This window comes from Oncorhynchus nerka, linkage group LG18, assembly GCF_034236695.1.
Source record: "Oncorhynchus nerka isolate Pitt River linkage group LG18, Oner_Uvic_2.0, whole genome shotgun sequence".
Classification (NCBI taxonomy): Eukaryota; Metazoa; Chordata; class Actinopteri; order Salmoniformes; family Salmonidae; genus Oncorhynchus; species Oncorhynchus nerka.
This window is the reverse complement of record NC_088413.1, coordinates 57,369,657-57,394,272: the sequence shown is the minus strand read 5'-3', so window position 1 is coordinate 57,394,272 and position 24,616 is coordinate 57,369,657. Positions and strand designations below refer to the sequence as shown.

The window sequence follows — 24,616 nt, the reverse complement described above, 5'->3', positions numbered from 1 at the left end:
GTTTCATGCTTAATGTTAGAAGCATCCAGAGTCACATGTATTTATTTTCTAAGCTATAGGACACAATATTTGACATACAGCAGGTTTTTAAAAAGAGTTTGGTCTGCTTTGTGTTTTCATTTTTGCCATGGAAAAAACGTTGTGATACTGGTATCGTCCCGGCCCTTATAAAAGGATGTGAAGTGCAATATACACATAAGGATAGAGAAACTGGTCAGTTTGTATTCTCTCTGTAATGATACCCATTTATACTGTAGGTATAAGGATAGGGGCTCTAAGATAGAGGTCACCTAAAAGTCTCTGTATTGACTTGCCTTCGGAGGGAGGAGATTTAAAGGCTACGGGTTGTGTCTCTATGGAGACTGTTATATTGGACCTGCTGTATTAAGTAGCACTGCATTAAAAGCAGTGGATTGTTGTTTGGCCAGGCCGTCTCACTCCTCCTGATCACCACAGAGGTTCACTGGGACAGAGGCCTCATAAACAATATGTATCTGTGGGCTTCTGTCCTAGAGCTCCACTCCAATGGGTGGGAGGTTACCGAGCCTTTATACCCCTTCAGAGACTGGGACTGTGTGTGTTTGTGTGTGTGTGTGTGTGTGTGTGTGTGTGTGTACGCATCTGTGTGTGGGTGTCTGCGTTTATGTCTATATACACAGAGTATTTGAGAGTGTAACTACCAATTGGATATCATGACATTGGGGAGAAAAAGGGGTCAACAACAACAACATAATAATAATTATAATAATTATAATAATAATTTAAAAAAAGGGGTGTTAGAACTTCACTTGCATGATGAGGAAAAGCAACGATGACGTGACTTGTAATCACTAGTGAAAGGCTGGGTGATGTGAGTGATCGTCAGAGACTCTATGAGCCTCTAGCTGTCAGGAGAAGATTATTTTTTCACGCTGGGCGTCTTATCGTATGTTTTCACACTGACTATCATAATATGTAAATAGCACGCTCTGAGCTCCTAGGATCGGCTCAGCTGTTATTTTATTTTGTGGTTCCCTCTCTAAACCCCCACAACTCCCTTCCCACCCAACTGTGAGGGACACTCCAGGAAGTATTTTAACAGGCAGAGGGAAAGGACAAACCTCCACTGGTTTCCTTCTCTAATTTGATGCAGTGCAAAACCCTTATTCAGGTTCTGTGGCCTTAAGCAGCCTTGGAGAAAGTTGGAGAAGAGTCTGGCTGAGTTGGTGTTCCAAAGGAATGCACAGACTTTGATTTGTTGGAGTCTCTCCCACTAATCCCTCAAACTCCCTTTTTGGTTACCTCTTCTGATTTGCCCCTGTTTGTTTGACTTGGGTCCAAGGCCCAGGCAGGCACATCACCCAGCAACATAATCTGCTGTCTCTGGTTGCAGGCAGAGCAGCTCCAAACAAAACTGAGTTCCTAGGGGGAGGATGTGAATGTGGTTAGGGCAGGCAGGGGCAGGGGCAGGGCAGGGAGGGAGGGAGGGAGGGAGGGAGGGAGGGAGGCAGGCAGGGGCAGGCAGGGAGGCAGGCAGGCAGGCAGGCAGGCAGGGAGGCAGGCAGGCAGGCAGGCAGGGAGGGAGGGAGGGAGGGAGGGAGGCAGGCAGGCAGGCAGGCAGGCAGGGGCAGGGAGGGGGGCAGGCAGGCAGGCAGGCAGGGAGGGAGGGAGGGAGGGAGGGATGGAGGGAGGGAGGCAGGCAGGCAGGCAGGGAGGGAGGCAGGGAGGGAGGGCGGTAGAGCTAGGATCACAAGGGCAGCCTCCGGGAGGGACCACACCAACAGCCACTGGAAAACACCTGGAAAATATTAACAACATCAAGGAAACCTCCCAATCACACTGATATGGAGATATGACGTAGTCTACCATGTTTTTTTCTGAATGGGACCATGTTAAGTATCTCTCTTTATTTCCTCTACAGGACCCTGGCTACGCAGCCTTCCTATTCGACCAGCTCCAAGTGCCTGGGAGCCATGAGGGCTGCTGTCAGGTGTGTTCTACGCCTCTCCACCAGCTGAGGCAGGAGGCCCTGCAGACAGTAGGCGCCCCGCACGCGGCCCTGACCCTGAGCCATGACATGCCTGCTCTGCCCTCCACCACCCTCTCTGGGCAACCTCATAAACTGACACTCTCCTCCTCCAATGCCCAAGTGAGGCAGCCTTCCAAAGCCCATGCCCAAGCCCACACCATTCTGCCCCTGAGGGAGAGTTGGCACAGGGGGCAGGACTGTCCGCAGGGCTCTTCTGTCTCTGCTGGGCCCAAGACCAGTGTCCAGGTGACGGTGGGGGGAGGGCAGCTGACTGGGACCCTGGGATCGGTCACCATCCAGGCCCAGCAGTACCTTGAGGGCATGTGGAGCATCTCCAGAGTCAACAACTTCCTCCCTCAGCCCAGCCCAGTATGTATTCAGACCTTCAAAACTCATCATTATCACTATTGATACAGATACACTATGGCAAAGCACATCTAGGAATATTTTGTATAGACATCTTGTTACTCTTGTCAATGTTGTTTTCAAAGTTATTTGTGAACCTTGGCTTGAGAACTTTGAGTGAACAAAGTCTGACAATGGAATGATTACATCTCAGACCTTTAGAGAAATGAGAAGAATCTCACTCAGACCCTGGGCCTCAGAACTCTGCAGGAGAGGTGACCTCTCATTCCTCAGGAGTCATGGCTCCTGGGTGGTACTGGCTAATTGGGGAGACCAAGACTAATGTACTGAACCAATGACCACCTTACAATCTTGCTGTAAATCCTGTCTCAGGCATACTAAAGTATATTGCTCCATACAGACATATTCCTGTAAAGCGCCTGTGTGTAGCTGGTGAGATGAGTCAGGCGCAGGACAGCAGATATGAGTAATGAAAGCAATTTTACTCAAATATATCACAATACACGTCGTATAAATACAAGGCCACAAATACGGACCGCAATACAATAAACAATTACTCACAAACAAACATGGGGGAACAGAGGGTTAAATAATGAACAAGTAATTGGAGGATTGAAACCAGATGTGTAAGACAAAGAAAAAACAAATGGAAAATAAAAAGTGGATCGGCGATGGCCAGAAAGCCGGTGACGTCGACCGCCGAACGCCGCCTGAACAAGGAGAGGGACAGACTTCAGCGGAAGTCATGACATTTCACCATGTCTTGTAATATACTTTATTCCAGGGTTATCATTATGGGATGTTGTCCTTTTTATTGAAGAGTTTTCTTCCTGCAACGAGAGAGAGAGGGACATCTGGACCAAGCCTCTAACCTGTCTTTTATACATTGCTGTGGCATTCTACACTAGGGAGTCTGAGAGCACTGAGCAAAAAGCAGTCGTCAATTGCTAATATTTTCTACTTCTGTCATTTTTATGTTCTCAATCAGAAGCTGTTTGTGGCTCCTCCATTTTATTTCTGTTTTGGGTGCTTCTACTTAATATGGCATTGAAAATCGCTGTCTCGAAAATTGCACTCAATTACGGAATCCGTCAGTGTTATTCCTCATTCTGAACTCTGAAGATTACAAACAGGTTTTTCTCTTTAACTGTCAACAAGTGCTTTTAGTGGCAGTTTATGTGAGGCTTCCAGAATCATTTAACAGCATGTGTGCAATCTAGGGCAAATCAAAAGGCCTTGCATATAGGGAGAGAGACTGACTTGTGTTCTCCTATGTGTCTAAAAGCAATTAGAGCCGATGGTAACTAGGATGAAGCTTTGCACAATGCCACACGGCTGGGCCTGGGCCTTCTCAGAGACACATGTTCCTTCAGGATACCATGATACAAACAGCAGAAAGTCCATTTCTTTCATTAAAACAAGATCCCTCAGAATGACAAAAACCCGCACAGGCCATAGATGATATGGAGCTGCACTGTGCCCTAAAGGCAAGTGCTTTAATTCACAATTCCCCACTTGAATACTTTGTGGGACGAGTGTTGAGCTCTGTAGTGCAGACAAAGAATGTCAGATAGGTGCCACCTGTTTGACAGCAATCTTACAGAGTGTCTTATTCCGAGGGCTTTACTGCTCAGACACACCAATAGCGTTTGCTGGCCGGGAGTACTTAGCACCCGTGAACGCAATTTGTGAACCGTGTGCTCACCGATTTTACAAATAAAATTGCGTGTTCGGCAGACGAACGCTAGATTCATTTTCGGTGTGATGTGTGCCAGCCTCAAGGCTCTATCTAGTCTACCAGCACACAGCCCATTATAGGACACCATGAAACTTTCACACAGTGAAAAGGCTCTGGCTTGGAATTAAATGTGTGTTCATTTACACTACAGTTAACAGCTGGGGCAATGGGCTCACTGAGAGACTGAGTCATATTTGGGTTAAATGGAGGAAACAACACATCCGTCCTCTGGAAGGTCTGCTAGAGAACTCCAGTCTCCCAAAAACCTGATGAAGCAAAATCAAAGCATCTGTTGTTGAATTCCCCCCTCAGTTGATAATTTAACACTTATGAGTTCTAACCTCTGATGTCGGATTTAGTTAGATTAACAACTCCGTCATTCTAAGCCGTGCAGACAACAGTGTGAGTAGTGAATACTGAACTTAACAGTGGACACAATAAAATGACTAATTGATTGACACAAATCTGTGATTTGCCCTCTGCTCCACAATCAAATGCACGCTAATCTGCTAAAACCGAGTGCTCTTGACCCTGGGGGTTTAGAGTGTGTTGTTGGCCGCTAGTGGCCCTGTGTGACCTCTCACACGTCTGGTACCCACTGGACGCCCAATGGACCATCTGGGCTGCTGTCTGCCACAGTACAGCTGGGCCTGCATGGCCCCCGGCCACACAGGGAGAGAGAGAGTGAATGATGGCAGAGAGAGAGAGAGAGAGAGAGAGCGAGCGAGAGAGAGAGAGAGAAGGATAGAGGAGGGAGAGAGAGAGTGAAGGATAGAGAACGGAGAGAGTGAGTGAAGGATAGAGGAGGGAGAGATTGAGTGAAGGATAGAGGACGGAGAGAGTGAGTGAAGGATAGAGGGAAAGAGTGAGTGAAGGATAGAGGACGGAGAGAGTGAGTGAAGGATAGAGGGAAAGAGTGAGTGAAGGATAGAGGAGGGAGAGAGTGAGTGAAGGATAGAGGAGGGAGAGAGAGAATGGATAGAGGAGGGAGAGAGAGAATGAAGGATAGAGGAGGGAATGAGAGCGTGGAGGATAGAGGAGGGAGAGAGTGAGTAAAGGATAGAGGAGAGAGTGAAGGATAGAGGAGGAGAGAGTGAGTGAAGCATAGAGGAGAGAGATAGAGAGAGTGAAGGATAGAGGAGGAATGAAAGAGTGAGGGATAGAGGAGAGAGAGAGAGAGTGAAGGATAGAGGAGGAATGAAAGAGTGAGGGATAGAGGAGAGAGAGAGAGAGAGTGAAGGATAGAGGAGGGAGAGAGAGAGTGAAGAATAGAGGAGGAATGAGAGAGTGAGTGAAGCATAGAGGAGAGAGAGAGTGTGAAGGATAGAGGAGAGAGAGAGAGAGAGCGTGAAGGATAGAGGAGGGAGAGAGTGAAGCATAGAGGAGGAATGAGAGAGTGAAGGATAGAGGAGAGAGAGAGAGTGTGAAGCATAGAGGAGGGAGAGAGAGAGCGTGAAGGATAGAGGAGGCACATTTCTATTTGAACTCTTTTCTGATGAGTCCATCCTATACTGTTCAGTCAAAAAACATTTTCTAGGGCAACATTTAAGGAGAATCAAGAAAGAAATTGATTTATTGTTGTGCATCCCAGTGATCCATCTACTGTATACACTCCTCCTCCACCATTTGTAGTTGTTGCTGAAGCCATTGGATCAGGATGGGCCCAGATTAGCAGGGTTTATTTCACCTCAGCAATAATGGCCTGTGGGACAGTGGGATCAGAGGTCACCGGGGATCCCTACTAGGCTCCGGCTCTGAGAAGCGAATGCTCTTTAGAATGCTGATGGGAAGGGAGTCACTGGCCCGAGACAGTCTGTATTGAAATCATGCTGCCTCTTCTTCTCCCCCTCATTGCTGGGAAACAGGAGCTATCGGCTGTGCGGGGTGCCAGGGGGTTGGGCGTTGAAGGGTGGTAGGTCCCCTCATTACTGACACTCAGTGTAAATGGCGCTGGACACATGGCACCACTGTCAGTGCCTAATTACCTGACCAGGGCCCTTAACCAGGGACAGCAGTGGCCTTACTGGCCTACCGCCTTGTAGAGGAGGTTACTTGAAGATCTTAAGTCCTGAGTCTCTCTCCTGACAGGCATTATGATGTGTTTTTCAAAATCATATGGGTGTCTGTGTGTGTTACAGTGAGCTGTTTATTCTGGTTACACCCCACAACATCCCTCCGCCACCCTCATACTCTACCCTCAATGGGCTCCTCAAACCTGCTGCCATTTTTATTCTAAAACCTGACACCAGAATTGGCTTAATCTATGACAGGGTTGTGGATGAGCTGTCCAGATAGACATCCTGCCTAAGTGTGTGAGGTATTTCAGTCTTTCTGGATGATGTGACATGGGTACACCTCTCTGGTATGGGTTGAGTTCCTGTTCTGTCACGGACACCCGATCTGCTGTCGTGAGTCTTTCCACTCCGCCAGGTGCGTGTGAAGAATCTACGCTCGGCTCATTTCAGTTTGCACCTCGTCTCTCCATCACGCACTTCACAAATCATAACCCTGACATGTACACGTACAAGAGGCCCTCGCTGTCTCACAACCCACCAACCACAATGTTGGACTTTCAACACAGCCAAAGTGCCTAAATAAGCATGTTCAATGATTAGACTTATTTCCATGGATATCCGGAACAACACAACACAGGTGTCTGGCATCTAAACAAAATAAGTCAATGTGATTATTAATAAGCAGAAGTGGCAAGCTGGTTAATGCTCTCTGAGGTACAGTCAATGAGCAATTCCCTTGGGATTCAAAACAACCACATTTGATTGTGGTGATCATGACAAGCTTATAGTGTCAGTGCTTGTGCTGAGATATAACCCTACTGCCGGAGGTGCCTGTGTTCCTGTGAATGTCTGAATGTATGCCCCTGCATACTGATGTATAGCACTCGCATGTCAGCTATGTCATATAACTAGATCAGCTGTCAGCCTCCGTTGATAGATGGCGCACGCCGGTAGAACACTTTATACAAATATTGTAAATTATGTTATTTTACTTTACCAAACATGAATCTAGGGCAACCATTGAGTAAGTACATTTACAGAGGGACTGGATAGCGTTGACAAAAGATATACTGTGAAGCCTCATGCCGTGTTTGACTCCAGGTTGCTGGTTACCCAGTGTGGAGGTGTCACCAGGATAAATGTAAATGAAAACTAGAGGCTTAATTCCACCATTTGTTTTGGGCTGACCCACAAAACTGGTTCTTGTCAAGTTTCATTGATCACTGTACAGTTGGATATACTCGTGGTTAGGGTGAGGATTAACCCTGTGTTGTCATGGTGCACCTGGTAGGAACAGGGATGTGTATTATGGGCTGCCTGGGTGATCAGTGGACCAACTCTCTGGCCCCCTTCCCCCAGACTAGCACTCCGAGAGCAGTCTGGGACCTGCCTCATCACCCCTAGTCATTACCACCCCTGGGGCCTGGGACCAGGCTGAGGCAGCTTCCTTCTGCTCCTGACTCATACCCCAGCTGGCAGGCAGCGCTGCAGACAGGCTATGCTCTGTTACCCCTCTACATCTGCACCTTAAGCATACCTTCACAGAGCAGTAGTCATCATGGGCCTATCAGAGAAAAGGGTTGTGTCTACTATGGTATTCCACTGCTTATGGTTTGTGTGTAGATATGGAGATGTCTTTTGTTGTTGGATAGTAAATATTTATTTTCCTGTTTAAATCAAGCTGTGCGTTACAAAGCTGCTCACACATGCCAAATTAGCTGCTGATGTATGTATATGGCCAATGATTTAACAGCTAAACTGTAATTAGATGTTGGCTATCACTTAATTATCATTCACACCGTGCATCCTCCTTAGTGTTGCCAGAATTAAGCAGTCCAGTCCAGTCTAGTCCAGTCCAGTCTCTAGTCTAGTCCAGTCTAGGACAGTCCAGTGTAGTCCAGTCCAGTGTAGTCCAGTCCAGTCTAGGACAGTCCAGTGTAGTCCAGTCCAGTCTAGGGCAGTCCAGTATAGTCCAGTCTAGGACAGTCCAGTATAGTCCAGTCCAATCTAGTCCAGTCCAGTCTAGGACAGTCCAGTGTAGTACAGTCCAGCCTAGTCCAGTCCAGTCTAGTCCAGTCCAGTCTAGTCCAGTCTAGGACAGTCCAGTCTAGTACAGTCCAGTCTAGTCCAGTCTCAAACAGTCCAGTCCAGTCTAGTACAGTCCAGTCTAGTACAGTCCAGTCCAGTCTAGTACAGTCCAGTCTAGTACAGTCCAGTCTAGTACAGTCCAGTCTAGTCCAGTCTAGGACAGTCCAGTCCAGCGCCCTTGCCATCCTGTGGGGAGTTAGTTGTTGCTGAGGTGAATAACTGACACCCGTTTACTGGGATTGCCAGAGCAGCTGCCTGCCCATCTGTGGCGGAGGAGAGGAGAGAGGGAGTAAATGGGCTGGAAGAGAGGTGTTGGGGTCCAGCAGTGGTGGTTAACTCTTGAGGCCCACTCATTGCTAACTCTCTGTGTCTCTCTCTGTCGGTCTCTCTGTCTGTCTCTCTCGGTCTGTGTCTTTGCAGGCACAGGGTCTGATGGGGGACGTAGAGAGGGATGTTCCTGTCCCTGCTTCGGAGGCCCCTGTCCACAGCTCCAACTGTAGTCTGACCCCCAGCCGACAGAGGAGCTCCGTCCAGCTGGGACAGTGTGACGTCACCCCCCCTGGCCCTGGCCACACCTCCACAACCACCTCCACTCAGAGTGCATCCGCTGCAGCCTCCTTCTTCATCAGGTAACCCCACAGTACACAAAACCCGCCTTTCACTCAAATCACACCTGAAGAGAGTCTGACACAGGGCTGAGAGTGATGATGATTATGGTCTGTTGTGCTGTATCATGTTGGCTTTAAGGCATGTTTGGTTGGTTGCCTCTGTAAGGCATGCTTCTGTGGAAGGGATCTGTGTGGTGACTTGTCTTCACACAATGAGGTCATGGTTCATTATTGAGCTAGAGTCTAGCGTGATGTGGTCCTATTCCATGAAGATGTTGTCCTTGCCATGGTTGAATTATGGCATGATTTTAGGCTGTGCTGGAACAGTGTGTGGAATATGTAGTGAGTGAACATTTATCAAGGCACCAGTGCCTATGAATGGATAATGTCTCACAAAAGGGCTTAGGTTCAAGCAGTTTGTTCTTCTTTGATGTACAGCTGTGTTTTCTTTGTTTGGCTCTATTTAAAGTCAGTCAGTTTTGCCTCTCGTGCAGTTTAGCTTGTATTCAGTCTTGCTATTGTCTAAATTCCCAATGAGGTGTCTACTGCTCCGTGTATGTAGTCAGCCTAAGCAGACACTCAGTGCTCCATTTGGCTGTGGCAACACTAATGCTCTGGGTGATATGTATGCCTCCACTGGGAGTACAGACAGCTCTCCAATGGCTTCTCTAATGCAGAAGGATGTCATTGGTAGATTCTCAGGCAGGTTGGTCAGTGTGTACATTCACCGTCCCTGTACAGCCTCAACTCCCCAAGGAGCTGTGTGCCCCAATGAAAGTTAGCCTGAGGGAAACTGGGGGAAGCTGGTAAGGATGATGCATAGGGCTGTTAGCGTGTTGCACCCTGGGAGGCAGAGGACACAGGCGAGGGGGACGTTGTGAAGTGTGACAGTATGGCTCAGCTTTCTCTCCAAATGCTTCAAATGAGCTCCTCTTGTCAACTTTAGCGGGGTCAGAGAATAGGACTGGGACTGTAGGGCCTCTCCTTTGGCAGGGAGGATATTCCAAATGCTCTTCTAAATGTGTCACTTCCTGTACATGTCACTTCCTGTGAGCGAGGCGGTGGGTCAAGCGTGAACAACGGCGAGCTGTGACCTAGGTATGGACAGGGTTAATTTCAGAAGGTGATTTATTATTTCTACTGTTTTCTTTGGACACGGGCTCAAAAAGCGAAGGCTGAACAGCCATGTTGTGTGTGTCTCTCAGAGGGAAACAGAGGGAAAAGAAGGGAGAGGGACTTGTTTTCCCCCTCATTTGCGTCCTGGTGGGATAGGAGGGGAGGTGGTGTAAGCGTTGAAGGGTTCCTCCTTTCATTTCATCCCAGAGATACTTCCCTGCCAAGAATGTGCGTTGTTTTTCTTGGCGAGGAGACGCATGGTGATAACAGGGCTCAGTCAGCTTTAAACAGCATCACATTCCACAGGTACAGATACAGATACAGGAGAGGACGGGGGACGGCTAGGTGGTGGGGATGCACTGGGCTGGACTGGAAGAACACCCACTTCCTCAGTTACTGCAACTGTTGCCTCCACAAGCACCTCCACTGCTTCCATTATTAGAATGTAATCATCATCGTCATCATCTTCATCTTTACTCTAACAATGTAAAAATCTGAAGACCAAATGAGCGTTTTGAGGCCTAATCACATTTTGAGGCTGATTGAAAACTAATTTGTAATTAATATTCCTTTTTGCGGCTTCCAAAGATAAAATGAGTTAAATCCATGTGAATGTGCTCAGAGAGCAGGATATTTGAGCTGAATAACCAGTGTCTGCTTCCCTCTGGAGTGTAGCTCCACAGACATTCAGGAAAGCTGTTCAACTCACAGATTACATTTTTGTTAGAATGCAATTATGGAGATTCTGAGAAGAAAGAGAAGAACGAGAGAGAGGGAAAGAGAATGAAAGAAAATACTGGTTCCTCTCAGTGATTGCCTCTGGTGCAGATAAATAAATAAAAATCAAGCATTTGAAATTATTTTAAACTTGTCTGTTCCATTGAAAAAACATTTTATTATAAATGTTAATTTGGTAACCCATAAACTCCAACTACCATTACTCTTCTTGTCAACTGCTGGGAAAATTTTCCCACGGAGCATTATCTCATGTGGCTCCCCTACTCTCTGCCCAGGTAAAATGGTTTAGGTTGAGTCCCCTCTCCATAATGGGAAAGGTAAATACCTAGTCAGTTGTACTGAATGCCTTCAACTGAAATGTGTCTTCCACATTTAACCCAACCCCTCTGAATGTCTCTAGTCATTATGTAGACAGGAAATGTGCCTCAGTATGAATTCAACAATTGAAGCTGAACTATTGCTACCGTTTCATTACTAGTTGCTGATTCCTCATCAAACCTCTTCTCCTAAGCTTTCATTTTTTCATTTTTTGTTCATAAATCAGTTATTTTCTACAGACACATGAAGAATGGGTCTTATAGCGCCAGTAAAAAATAAAATGTTCACATTACCGTAGAGGTAATGTTCAATGAAATGAAAGCTTTGGTCAAAGCTAATAAAGATGCGTCACATACAGTTAGGGCTGGGGGATATGGCCAAAATATTATATCACGGTATTTAAAGAAAAAAATTTGGACGGTATGGTATGACTGTATTTTTAGTTTTTGAATAACAAAAGTTCTACATTTGTTTTATGAGTAATGAGTGATCCTAGGGTGGCAACACATACATTCTAGGTGATATCAATGAGTCTGTAACGATGTGCACTGAGAGTCGGGAAGCAAGGTCAGAGAGGGAGTGTTTTAATAAATAACCGCAAAACAAGAAACACAAACAACACACAGACTTGACACCGGAACAGAAACAATAACGCCTGGGGAAGGAACCAAAGGGAGTGACATATATAGGGAAGGTAATCAGGGAGGTGATGGAGTCCAGGTGAGTCTGATGATGAGCAGGTGTGCGTAATGATGGTGACAGGTGTGCGCCATAACTAGCAGCCTGGTGACCTAGAGGCCGGAGGTTGTTTTTTTGTTGAGCTTCAGCTCAAACGTTATAAGAGTTATCCAATGTGTTGGATAAGTCAACTTTTATTTTTTCCCTCACTTTGATGGAGTAGTAGTGTGTCTCAGCTGGACCCTGAGGGAGTGCCCTCTGGGAAGACTGATTGGCTAGGCCTTGCTCCGAGCCGCCACCCCTCAATCCCCAATGTTGTAGCTGAGCGCACACATTTGGCTGGACTCATTTCATGGCCAGATAGCATTTCAAGTTCATTTATGGAATAAGAGTTTATATGCAGTTTCACGCCCAGTTTGAGGTGGATGTCTGCTTTACCTTTTCTAATTTGTTGATTGTTTTATACTGTTCAATTCAACTTCAACCAAAACATATTTCAGCACTTTTATCAGTTCTACATTTCCTTCACTCAGTTGCAGTGATGGAAAAAGTACCCAATTGTCATACTTGAGTAAAATTAAAGATACGTTAATAGAAAATGACGAAAGTGAAAGTGATTCACCCAGTAAAATACTACCTGAGAAAAAGTCTAAACGTATTTTGTTTTAAATATACTTAAGTATCAAAAGTAAAAGTATAAATCATTTCAAATTCCTTATATTAAGCAAACCAGATGGCACCATTTTCTTGTTTTATTTAAGGATAGCCAGGGGCACACCAACACTTAGACATCATTTACAAATGAAGCATGTGTGTTTAGTGAGTCCTCCAGATCAGAGGCAGTAGATGACCAGGATGTTCTCTGGATAAGTGTGTGAATTGGACCATTTTCCTGTCCTGCTAAGCATTCAAAATGTAACGAGTGCTTTTAGGTGTCAGGGAAAATGTATGGAGTAAAAAGTACAGAATTTTCTTTAGGAATGTAGTGAAGTAAAAATAAAAAAGTTGCAACATTGTTGCATGTGCTGCATTGACCATGCAGACTGAACGCAAGTGTCTCGTTGAGGAACAACCAATGCGCTCCTTGAGTGACAGGGGGCGTGACTAACTATGTGGAAAGTAGCACAGAGAGAGAGTGGAGAGAGATGACTTAAGTAGCGAAGTAAACTATACAAATTGACATTACACATGGCAGGGGCGGCAGGGTAGCCTAGTGGTTAGAGCGTTGGACTTGTAACTGGAAGGTTGCAAGTTCAAACCACTGAGCTGACAAGGTACAAATCTGTTGTTCTGCCCCTGAACAGGCAGTTTACCCACTCTTCCTAGGCCGTCATTGAAAATAAGAATTAGTTCTTAACTGACTTGTTAAATAAAGATAAATAAAATATCACATTTAACAAACCAAAAATTCTAATCCTGGTATAGAAGGTAAAGTAAAAACCCAAACCAGTCCCTACATCAATACCGGTATTCAGTATTCAGACCCCTTGACTTTCTCTACATTTTGTTAGGTTACAGCCTTATTCTAAAATGTATTAAATTGTTTTTTCCCCTCATCAATCTACCCACAATACCCATAATGACAAAGCAAAAACTGGTTATTTGAATTTTTTGCTAATTTATTCAAAAAGGAATAAAAAAGGAAATATGACATTTACATAATTATTCAGAGCCTTTACTCAGGACTTTGTTGAAGTACCTTTGGTAGCGATTACAGCCTTGAGTCTTCTTGGGTATGACGCTACAAGCTGCAAAAACATGTATTTGGAGAGTTTCCCAATTGTTCTCTGCAGATCCTCTCAAGCTCTGTCAGGTTAGATGGGGAGTATTGCTGCACAGCTATTTTCAGGTCTCTCCAAAGATGTTCGATCTGTTTTAAGTCCGGGCTCTGGCTGGGCCACTCAAGTACATTCAGAGACTTGTCCCGAAGCCACACCTGCTTTGTCTTGACTGTGTGCTTATGGTTGTTGTCATGTTGGAAGGTGAACCTTCGCCCCAGTCCGAGGTCCTGGGCGTTCTGAAGCAGGTTTTCATTAACGATCTCCCTGTACTTTGCTCCGTTCATCTTAGCCTCGATCCTGACTAGTCTCCCAGTCCCTGCTACTGAAAAACTTCCCCACAGCATGATGTTGTTACCACCATGCTTCACCGTAGGGATGGTGACAGGTTTTCTCCAGATGTGACGCTTGGCATTCAGGCTAAAGAGTTCAGTATTGGTTTCATCAGACCAGAGAATCTTGTTTCTCATGGTCTGAGAGTGTTTAGGTGCATTTTTGGCAAACTCCAAGTTGGCTGTTGTGCCCTTTACTGAGAAGGGGCTTCCGTCTGGCCACTCTACAATAAAGGCCTGATTGGTGGAGTGTTGCAAATTTGGTTGTCCTTCTGGAAGATTCTTCCATATGCACAGAGGAATTCTAGAGCTCTGTCAGAGTGAGCATCGGGTTCTTGATCACCTCCCTGGCCAAGGCCCTTCCCCCGATTGCTCAGTTTGGCTGGGAGACCAGCTCTAAGAAGTGTCTTGGTGGTTCCAAACTTCTTCCATTTCAATGCTGCAGACATTCTTTGGTACCCTTCCCCAGATCTATGCCTCGACACAATCCTGTCTCGGAGCTCTATGGACAATTCCTTCGACATCATGGCTTTTGCTTTGACATGCACTGTCAACTGTGGGGCCTTATATAGACAGGTGTGTGTCTTTCCAAATCATGTCCAATCAATTGAATTTACCACAGGTGGACTCCAATCATGTTGTAGAAACATCTCAAGGACGATCAATGGAATCAGGATGCACCTGAGCTCAATTTCGAGTCTCATAGCAAAGGGTCTGAATGCTTATGTAAATAAGCTATTTCTTAAAATCTGTTTTTGCTTTGTCATTATGGGGTATTGTGTGTAGATTGCTGAGGATTTCTATTTATTTAATCAATTTTAGAAGAAGGCAACCAAATGTGGAAAAAATCAAGGCGTCTGAATACTTTCCAAAGGCACTGTAGTTTAGTGTTACACTTTTACAAATCCCCATTCAACCCTTCTTCTTGCCCTATCAACCAGAGTGTACTGAAAGAAAGATTGATCCGGATCAATAATGAGATGGCCAATAAAATAGCCTGAAGACAGTAGGTGTTAAAGGTCAGGGTCTGTCCTAGCAGAGTGGTCTGTGTGTGTGTGTGTGTGTGTGTGTGTGTGGGGGGGGGGTGCGTGTGCGCGCACGCACGTGCCAGTGTTTGTATCTCAGTATAGAGAGTGAGGGCAGTAGGGAGTGCTCATTCAGCTCACTAGCGTGCTGAACACTGATTGCTTTGTGACATGTGATTAGTCCATTGACACAGCGTTCAGTAATGAGAGCAGGCACCGCTCACAGCAGGGGCCCTGGCAGCTCAGCTAAATGACGTGTCTCCGCTGCCGCACTGACCGCCCTGCTCATCCCTCTGTTCCATTAATACCTGCTGATTGGGAATGAGGTGTGTTTCTATCCCTAAGGACCCATGCAGGGAGGGAGAAAAAGAGACAGAGAGAGGGGGAATGGAAGAGAGAGGGCGAGGGAAAGCAACTGGAATACTAACCACAGAGCAGTTCTCCTCAATGCTCTGAACTACATTTGCTGTTCTGAGTAACAGAGAGCAAACCGTAAAGCTAAGAGGAGTGTTTGCTGCAGAGGCGGTTTGCAGAGCGGCCAGAGGAACAGGGATAACAGCTGTTAGGAATGTGGCCCTGGAGGAGTGTCAGCACAGGAGGAAGTGTCTTTACGGCCCTGTGCGGCCCTGCAGCTGCTGCTGCCTAGGTGAGTGTGTGTGTGTACTGCTGTAATCACTGTGATTGTGGGTTGGGGAAGGCAAGGCATTATCCTGTAATTACAGTCGAACAATCCAGCCTCTCCCCAGACAAGACCTGCCTGGTCTTTGTGTCAGAAATGTAAAGTGCTGCTTCATTACTGAGGCTGTGGAAAGTAACCATAGAAACAACTGTTTTGCCTCCTTATGACTAACATGAAAGCTGGTCAATGAACATGCAGAAATATGTAGATGTACTCAGAACACATGATTTACATTTACATTTACATTTAAGTCATTTAGCAGACGCTCTTATCCAGAGCGACTTACAAATTGGTGCTTTCACCTTTTGACATGATTCCCTGTGATCCATGGTGAATGTATTGGTTTGACTTACAAATGGGTCATGTTTGGCCGTTGGGATCTCCAGCCCTGATGCACTAATCAAACTATGAGAAGATCTCCATACAAATACCTTAATCAAAGTTTTGTTGCAACAACTTCCTCTTAAAAGCTGTGGGCCCGAACTACAATTCATTAAAGTATAATCAAGTGATTGTTGCTGTAGAGAAGTTTCTAGAAGTTGTTCTTATGCTGTGTGTGTGTGTGTGTGTGTGTGTGTGTGTGTGTGTGTGTGTGTGTGTGTGTGTGTGTGTGTGTGTGTGTGTGTGTGTGTGTGTGTGTGTGTGTGTGTGTGTGTGTGTGTGTGTGTGTGTGTGTGTGTGTGTGCGTGTGTGTGTGTGCGTGCGTGCGTGTTTGTGTGCTAATGTCCTTGTGTTCTTCCTGTGTGAGGTTGTGGGTGGGGGTTGGTTTGGGGTTGGGGTTGTTGTAGTGGTGGGGGTAAGTGTTGGGGGCAGGGATGTGGGGGTGAAGTGTAACATGGGCCACTCACACCCACACTCCACTTTGACTACAGAGGACACAGGAGAGAGAGGGAGATACTGTTAAGGCGAATGCAGAAGGGCAATGCAGTGTGTTTGTCCGGCTGTGCTGTGAGTGACAGTGGAGATCTGTGTCAGGGATAAATTGTCAGACAGATTAATGCTGAGTGGAGTTGCAGAGTGGCTTTACTCTGCTCTGGGCTGGACCTGCTGGCTAGGGGATTTAGAGACTGAGTGGACGAAGGCAGGGGAGTGGAGTTCTGAGCCTCACACACTCTCTCACACACACACACAGTCAGCATGCTCGGGGTGATGCTCCAGACGGCCAGCTTCAGGAGGAGGAGGTCAGGACCTGTGGAGGGGAGAACCGGACACACCACCACCATGGGAATCAAGTAAGTCACACACATACCAACTCAGGGCTGGAGGAGATCTTAGTTTAGATGGGCGATGCAGCTGCAGTGTTTGGGTGTTTGCGCTCCTCATGTTAGTGCTGCAGTCCGTGTGTAGTGTTGATGTTGTGGTGGAGTTGCTCTGTGTGATCCCTGATTCCATGGTAAAAGGGTAATGGTTTGGTTGCTGAGCTTCACAGAGATGGATGTTTCAACAGATGGGAAAAAGTGAGCAGAATGCTTAGTCAGGAGAGAACGCTGTTGAAATGCAAGTTAAGCCTCAGCTTTATTATGAAGAGAGTAAGCGGAGTGGAGCTGCATAGTTAATGCTAGCTTCTGTGTTGAGCATTGCCTGACTGGCAGGGATTCATTTATCCAAACCTTTAGTTGTATTGTTGTTGTTTTTCCTTGTTTTTTTTTTTTACATAGAATCTGTTGATTCTTAGCTGTTGAACACGTCTAAGGCCCTAAATAGATCAATAGAAGCTCTGGAGAGTTGGTAGATGATGGTTGGTAGAGGATGCTTTTGGTCTCTTTGTTTACTGTCGGATAAAATACCAGCTGGTATTTTCCTGTCATAATCAGGCTATCAGCCTGCTGGGGCTAATGTCTGGCAGTGAAGAGCAGAGCTGAGCAGCCGTAGCAGCAGCAGCAGCTGAGCCTGGGGAAGGGACTCTAGCCCTATAGCCTCCGGATAAGGCCAGGTGTGAAAAGCTATCAGGGCCCTTTCTAGCGTCATCAGTGGGGAGGTGTTGATGGAGATCCAGCCTAGACCCACCGCCTCTGGGATTTGAAGCAGACCAGCAGGTAGGTCCCTTCCTCTCCTGAGGGGCCTACTACTACCACCCAGTCTAGCACCAACCAGATGGATCACCCACATCCCTTCTACCCCAATATCACACCTTCCACCCCTTTCTCAAGCCCCTGTCTATTGCCCACACCTCTACCCACCTCTCAGATTCAACCCCAGTCCCCTTCTGTTATAATGTCAGATGATAGATCCCCTCATTTGCTAATTCATATTTGAGGTTTTATTTAGTATTGGCAGCTTTAAATAGTTTTGGTTCTTGTTTTCTTGGAGGAAATTTGAGGGTGCTAGGTCATCTTCAAACAACCCGAGTGTATCCCAAATACAGACTCCCTCTCAAGCCAGTCGTACTTCCTCTGGCTGTCCTGGGCAGTACAGTCTGCTGCACACTGGAGATAGCGCCACCTCATCAGACCATCACTGAGGAGCTCTACCACCCGTTACCACTGCTGTGGTATAGACTGGCTCTGCCTTCCCTTGGCGCGACTCTGCTGTGCCCCCTGGGTGTCTGTGTGAAGGCCGGTGTTGTGACGGCCATGGTGGAGGAGGTTGTGGCTGTCACCCTGCATGGTAAACACATCAAGAGAGAGGACTGGTGTAGGGGTGAACAGAGGGAGCTCGAGGGCTGTGCTCTGGGTCCACTGTGAGTTGGCTGTTTGAAGGGAGAGAGACCCCCGAGGAGGGCGCTGACTACCACCATGTCTACTTCCCCTAAACTCCTGAGTCAGTAAGTCTGGTTGGCCTGGCCCACTCACATAGGGGGGCTGACAGACAAAGGCTGAAACGCTGACTCAAGGCAGAGTTATGGCTAACACTGGGTCATAGAGAGCCCTGTATGACAGGGGAGGCAGTCGACAGGCTGTGACAGATCCCTTTCACACAGGGGGAAACGAGAGAATGTTCGAATGGAGACCCACTACCCACTACATCCTGTGTGCCTGCCACTTGACATAAGAGTGTCTTTGTCTCTTCGTGTGCTGTTGGTGATGATCTGAAAGGCCAGGTTGTGTTTGACGGTGTGTGGGCAGGAGACAGACTGTGGCCTCAGCATTTAGGCAGTACTTGACCAGGCCTGCTAGGCTGTTCCTCTGCCCACGGCCAGCCAGGACTTCACCGTTCATTCAGACGATGAGGCCACTAATGGAGGGACATGGGAATCCTGGTGGGCTACAGGGATCTGGGAATTAGTTTTCAGTGTAAATCTCTATGGCATCCCTCAGTTAGAGGTATCATGTGAATCTATTATAATTGTTCTGGAGACAAGAGAGAAAAGCTGGAGAATACAAGTTAATTGACCAGTAGCTGCCTGCATGGAATATGCGTTGAAGAATGTTATGACCTATTGTCTCCCTGTGATCCCTGATCCCATGAGCTCACTCTGGCTTTACTTCCTCAGTCTGCAGAAACAAGATGGCTTCCGGTGTGCTGCTGTGTTTCTGTGTCCTCCAGACCCCTGTTCCACACTGTCAGCCCTGTCTGTCCCAGGTCCCAGCCTTGCACTACATATGAATAATTAATAGCTGCTTAGGCCTAATCTGTGTGAGTTGATTTCCCCAAACTGTAGTTCTCTAGATAGAGAACAAGAGAGCTATTGTCAGGCAGTTAAGCTTTTACCTCATCATCACGAACAGAGTGAATTGCTCTACCACTGCTCCACCAACACCTCTCTACTGTCCTCCTGCTTCTCTAGCTGGCTCGGGGGCTTGGGGCCTGGCTGACTTTACAAACAGCTGTAAAGAGAATTATACTTCTCTGCAGAGAGGAAACCAAGTAAAGCGAAGGTGGACAGGGATTGTATTGACTGTGTTTGTCTACCTCCACTATGGGAATGCACTTACGTACATCACTTGCTGTTCTTTCAGCTTGCCTTGGCTGGTCGCTACTGTTGTTCTGCTACAGGGTCCTCTTTGTGTTGCGTAACACTGGTCATGGTTGGAGTTTTGAACCAGAGATGGGACAGTGTCTCTTATTCTTGGTAAAGGATCTAAAATTGGATCCACATAAAAACAGTTGTGGGAACACGGTTTATCTTGTATTTCTGTTTACAGCCTGCCTGCCACTGGCTCCATGCAGACTGTCTAGGTGTAGTGGATTATATAGCGTGTAATCAGTTCATGACCCAGCACGTGAGAATCTGCTTCATAGCTGACTATGTGACTTTGAGTGTGTGTAGGTGTGTATGAGGATGTGTGTGTCAGTAGGCGACATTGTGAGTGTGATTTAGGTGTGTGTGTGTGTGGGGGGGGGGGGTGAGTGTAAACCTTTTATTAACCTGAATAATACTGTAGAAGTCACTGACCCCTGGCTCTTTTTTTACAAATGTCTACATCTCTAGCCTCATGTGTTGGTTTGGTACAGCTCTGTAGTCCTTCTCTACCTCTCCTTAGCCTCTCAAAATAGCTTTGTTCAGAACCTAGGAATTCCTCTACCCTTGTGGAATCCCAAATCCATTTCACTGGAGTTGGATCCCTCATGTTTTCCAAGGGGTACATATTGACTAGGATATAGATGGCAGATTTAGGAAGAATTTAATCTGCCACCTACAGTATATCAATGTTTGAATCCCTCCCCTCGATTTGCTGACTAATCTCTCCCAAATGTTCCCAGCGGCACGCGGGGCTCGACCAGGACTGGTCGTTGTGATAGTCTCGACGTGGAGGAGAGCGAATAAATAATTGCTTGGTGTCTTACCCTGACCGGCCCTGATTAATGATGTAGAGAAGTGGAGCAAGAGAACTCTCTGTCTCTCTCCGATATGTTGATTAATAAGGAGATGAGCAAGTGTCTTCAATAGAAAAGGCATCCAACATGAATATTAGATGTCTTGCTCTCTCATGATCTCATCAGATATGTTTTCTCCATTGGTCAGTGGAATTGATTATTGGAGACATAGTGAAATGTCAATCAGCCAATGACAGCTTGACGTTATTGTCTTCTTTGGTATTGAATGAATGTTTCACATGATCTGATATGTGAGTGAATACAGAACGTTTTCTTTACAGGAGTTTTGCTCGGAGTAAAAATGTGCTCTTAAGGCTTACAGCGAAGATGTGGGTGAGTGAGATTCAGCTCAGGAAGTGTTGGGAGTGTCATTTTATTCCACATAGTCTACGACCTGTGAAGACGACATAACAGTGTGGTGGAGTACCAGGGAACAACGTCCGCGAAGCAGTGTGGGAAATATTCTGCAGGAGATGAAAGTAGCTCTTAATCTCTGTCAGTAGCAGCAGGGCTGGGGATGCTACAGCCCAGAGAGAAGGAGAGAATATCTTCATTATCGTCTGTCACATGCTGCATCAAATCAGGGGGGAAACACTATGTTCTCCAAACTCAGCAGCTTACATCAAATCAGCATGGTGACTGTATTTTCTCCCTTTCCTCCCAAGCTTCTCTCCTCTCCTGGTGTGACTTTAGTAAATACGCTATTGTCAATCTGTAGAAGAGAGATTGTCCTACTGTATGAAGACCTGTTGACTCCACTGTAAAGAGGTTCAGCTCTCTCCTCCAAGGCCCTGAATTGGTCCCTCTATCTCATTGACTGACAAATAAAGGCTGTTGAGCTAAAGACCTCTGCTTGGACTGTCTCACCAGGGCTTAAGCAGATGCTCGGAGAGGCCACATTAGCACAACATGTTTGCAGAGGCCATTAAGGAGGCAATTTAGGAAACAATAAAACGAACTGCAAATGGAATTATATTGTACCTTCCTCCAATCCCTCCTGTGGCCACCCTAAGCCCTCCTTAAGCCCATGGCTTGGCTAGAGGGGTGCTTGGCCTCTCAATTGGATGGGGGTTGAGTGGGAGGGAAGGAGGGGACCTTAGGGTTTGGGTATGTGTGAGTTCTGGGCTTGACTTCTGGAGACTTTATATGCTTTATAGGTAGTGGGGGAAACACACAGGCACAGGAAGCTGTACCAGGGAGGAGTTTCAGCTCACACATCGCTTATAGAAACCTGGCTGCAGTTCCATCAACACACCCTCCCTCATCGCTAAGGGGTTAACCTTGGCATCCCAGAGTCTGTTTCATGCTACATTCATTGGGATTGATTCTTTTAGCATTGTTGGCATAAACCTCTTCTCCTTGATCTAGTATCCAACAAAATGGCTCCAGGACCTAGACAACAGGAATTTGTTGAAACATTCTGGAAAATGTGTCTTCAAATTTAGAATAAAGTCAAACAAAGTTGAAAAAAGACTCAGTGGATACAAGCAACTGACAACGTCTACCTGTGCCCAGTGCAACACAGAACCAGGAGTAATGACATTGTAATTACAATGTTTTCCATTTAGTCTCCAACTGTTTCATGTATTTTAGGTCAACAGGGGATTCCCGTCTTGGTGCACTTTGGAAATAAATCAATTCCAAATCATTTTTCTGTTTCTTTCTCAGGCATAACACTATTTACCTCCGCTCAGACAGCCCCTCACTGGCACTGGGCCAACTCAGGGACCAGGACCAGGCTATACAGAACACCGTACATAACATCTCCTTCATTCTTCCTCTCTCACTCCTGTGGTCCCAGTCTGTTTTCTACCATCTAGTTCTCTCTCACCTATTTCATCTCTGTTCTCTCCATCATTTACCCTCCTCCCCATCTTTACCTTGCTCTGCTTTTACACCATATTCCTCTGTCCCACTGTATTTTCCTTATGCCCCCTATTTCTGCTGAACCCCTGTTCCTATCTCCCTCTCCTCTCTCTCTCTCTCTCTCTCTCTCTCTCTCTCTCTCCGCCTCTCTCTCTCCCTCTCTCTCTCCCCCCCTCTCTCTCTCTCTCTTTTTCCCCTCTCACCCCTCTCTCTCTCTCCCTCTCTCTCTCTCTCTCTCTCTCTCTCTCTCTCTCTCTCCCTCTCTCTCTCTCTCTCTCTCTCTCTCTCTCCCCCCTCTCTCTCTCCCCTCTCTATCTCTCTCTTTCCCCCTCTCTCTCTCCCTCTCTCTCTCTCTCTTTACACATTTCTGCTTTACCCAACCAAAAGGGGATAGCAAAAAAAAAGAAAGGTATTTGAGCATTATCGTGCAACAATATGTGCCAACAGTCTGTATATTTCGCTACATCCACAATAACGTCTGCAGTCAGCACACATATAATGCCCCATTTGGTGTTCTGTCTACAAGGCCAGACATGTGGTTTTGTGATGCGGTAAACAGGTTATTGGTCAGGTAACAGGACATCACATTCATAGCTGCCTGGTTGGCCTGCCAGGGATTCATCTATCTATTTCTGGTTAGGCTTTATAGAAACTCAGTAAGTCCTAGCCTAGAGGTATTTGTCCACATCCTCCCAGATGCTGTGTGGACGAGCCTAGGAGAGAGAACCATCCCTTTAGACCACCATAAACATGGACTGCGGGATGGAAGCAGGCGGTCAGTTAAGAGGTAGAAGCTTCAAATTGATAAGATTTGATGGACAGTGAGATAAGCCTGTTAGTTTTCTCCTCCATTTTAATGTTCTGCAGAAAGCCGACTGGAGAGACACACACTCCTCTATAGTGACCAAGAAGGTAATGATCTAGAGTTGTTAGTGAAGGGTTAGTTTAAGGGAACCTGATGCAAGAGAGGAACAGATAGGGATAGTGTGTAAAAACAGAGATAAGAATAGAGGTTTGTGGCCTCAATGAACATTTTACAAATTCTGTGAATTTTCTTTGATGAGTTGCCGTTTTAGGCATGAGTTTAATTTAGCTGCCGTGATTGCACTGACGTTAACATCCCAGCTAGAGAGGAGGCAGAGTTCATGGCCAGACTAAACCATGGCGACACATTGTCACATGTCAGCCTTTTCATTCCCGCCTCCAATTTGAGAAGTGGACATGAACAGTGCCCTTTCCTTCCCTCAATCCATATGGGGGCCCAGGTAACACTAGCCCTCGCCACACTATACAAGCAGCAATTTTCCCACATCCCTTCAGGTTATTTAAAGAGCCCACTCTATGCAGTCCACAAGTAGTCAGTGTTGGGGCTAATGAATGTATTTACACATCACCCAACATACATCAGGAGAAACTGTCCCTCGGTGGAAACAAAGATTCCCTGTGGTGAAATAGATGAAGTCTCTGGTCCACTGAGATATAGCTAGCTACCTCAATTCCCTGTGGTGAAATAGATGAAGTCTCTGGTCCACTGAGATATAGCTAGCTACCTCAATTCCCTGTGGTGAAATAGATGAAGTCTCTGGTCCACTGAGATATAGCTAGCTACCTCAATTCCCTGTGGTGAAATAGATGAAGTCTCTGGTCCACTGAGATATAGCTAGCTACCTCAATTCCCTGTGGTGAAATAGATGAAGTCTCTGGTCCACTGAGATATAGCTAGCTACCTCAATTCCCTGTGGTGAAATAGATGAAGTCTCTGGTCCACTGAGATATAGCTAGCTACCTCAATTCCCTGTGGTGAAATAGATGAAGTCTCTGGTCCACTGAGATATAGCTAGCTACCTCAATTCCCTGTGGTGAAATAGATGAAGTCTCTGGTCCACTGAGATATAGCTAGCTACCTCAATTCCCTGTGGTGAAATAGATGAAGTCTCTGGTCCACTGAGCTATAGCTAGCTACCTCAATTCCCTGTGGTGAAATACTTGTTAAGGTATGTGAGTGTTTTGCCTGTCCTTAATGTGGCACCCCAGTTTAACTTTCAACTAATTTAACACCCGATTTAGTTAACAAAAGTCACATCTCAGTAGGTGGTCACGGTAAGTCATGACATAGCACATACTTTGGTTCTAATTTGATCCTCAAGCAAGGGGGAGGCCGATGACATCACGACTTACCACCAGATCAACTCCTCGAATGCCCTACTCCTTGAACTTCGCAGTTGTATCTAAAAAACACTATTTTGCAAAAAATAGATACTTTCTTACTCTTTAGTGTGTGTACTTTATGGTATTTATACTTGGGATATCGCTTTTCAACTGTAAAAGTTAAACAAATTGCTGGAGGACTTCTTTAATGATCAACCTGATGACCTTGATACTAAATCTTGGCGTTGTGCAGTGGTGTGCTCTGTCTGCTGGCAGACCCTGGCTACACTATGACATCATCTCTATATCCAGTCCCCTGGCAAAGCCTGTCCCGATGTCATCTCAGCTTAATCAGAG

The 24,616-nt window shown here is 46.2% G+C and overlaps 1 protein-coding gene across 2 annotated transcripts in view; it reads left to right on the top strand.

Annotated features, from left to right (window-relative positions):
* Positions 1–24,616, top strand: part of LOC115146194 (kinesin-like protein KIF26A) — a 118,551-nt gene that overhangs the window by 56,336 nt on the left and 37,599 nt on the right. For both annotated transcript variants that reach the window (XM_029688117.2, XM_029688116.2), the window contains exons 3-4: positions 1,901–2,377; positions 8,636–8,844. In XM_029688117.2, the coding sequence (XP_029543977.2) occupies positions 1,901–2,377; positions 8,636–8,844 (686 nt within the window). The remainder of the gene's footprint in view (positions 1–1,900; positions 2,378–8,635; positions 8,845–24,616) is intronic.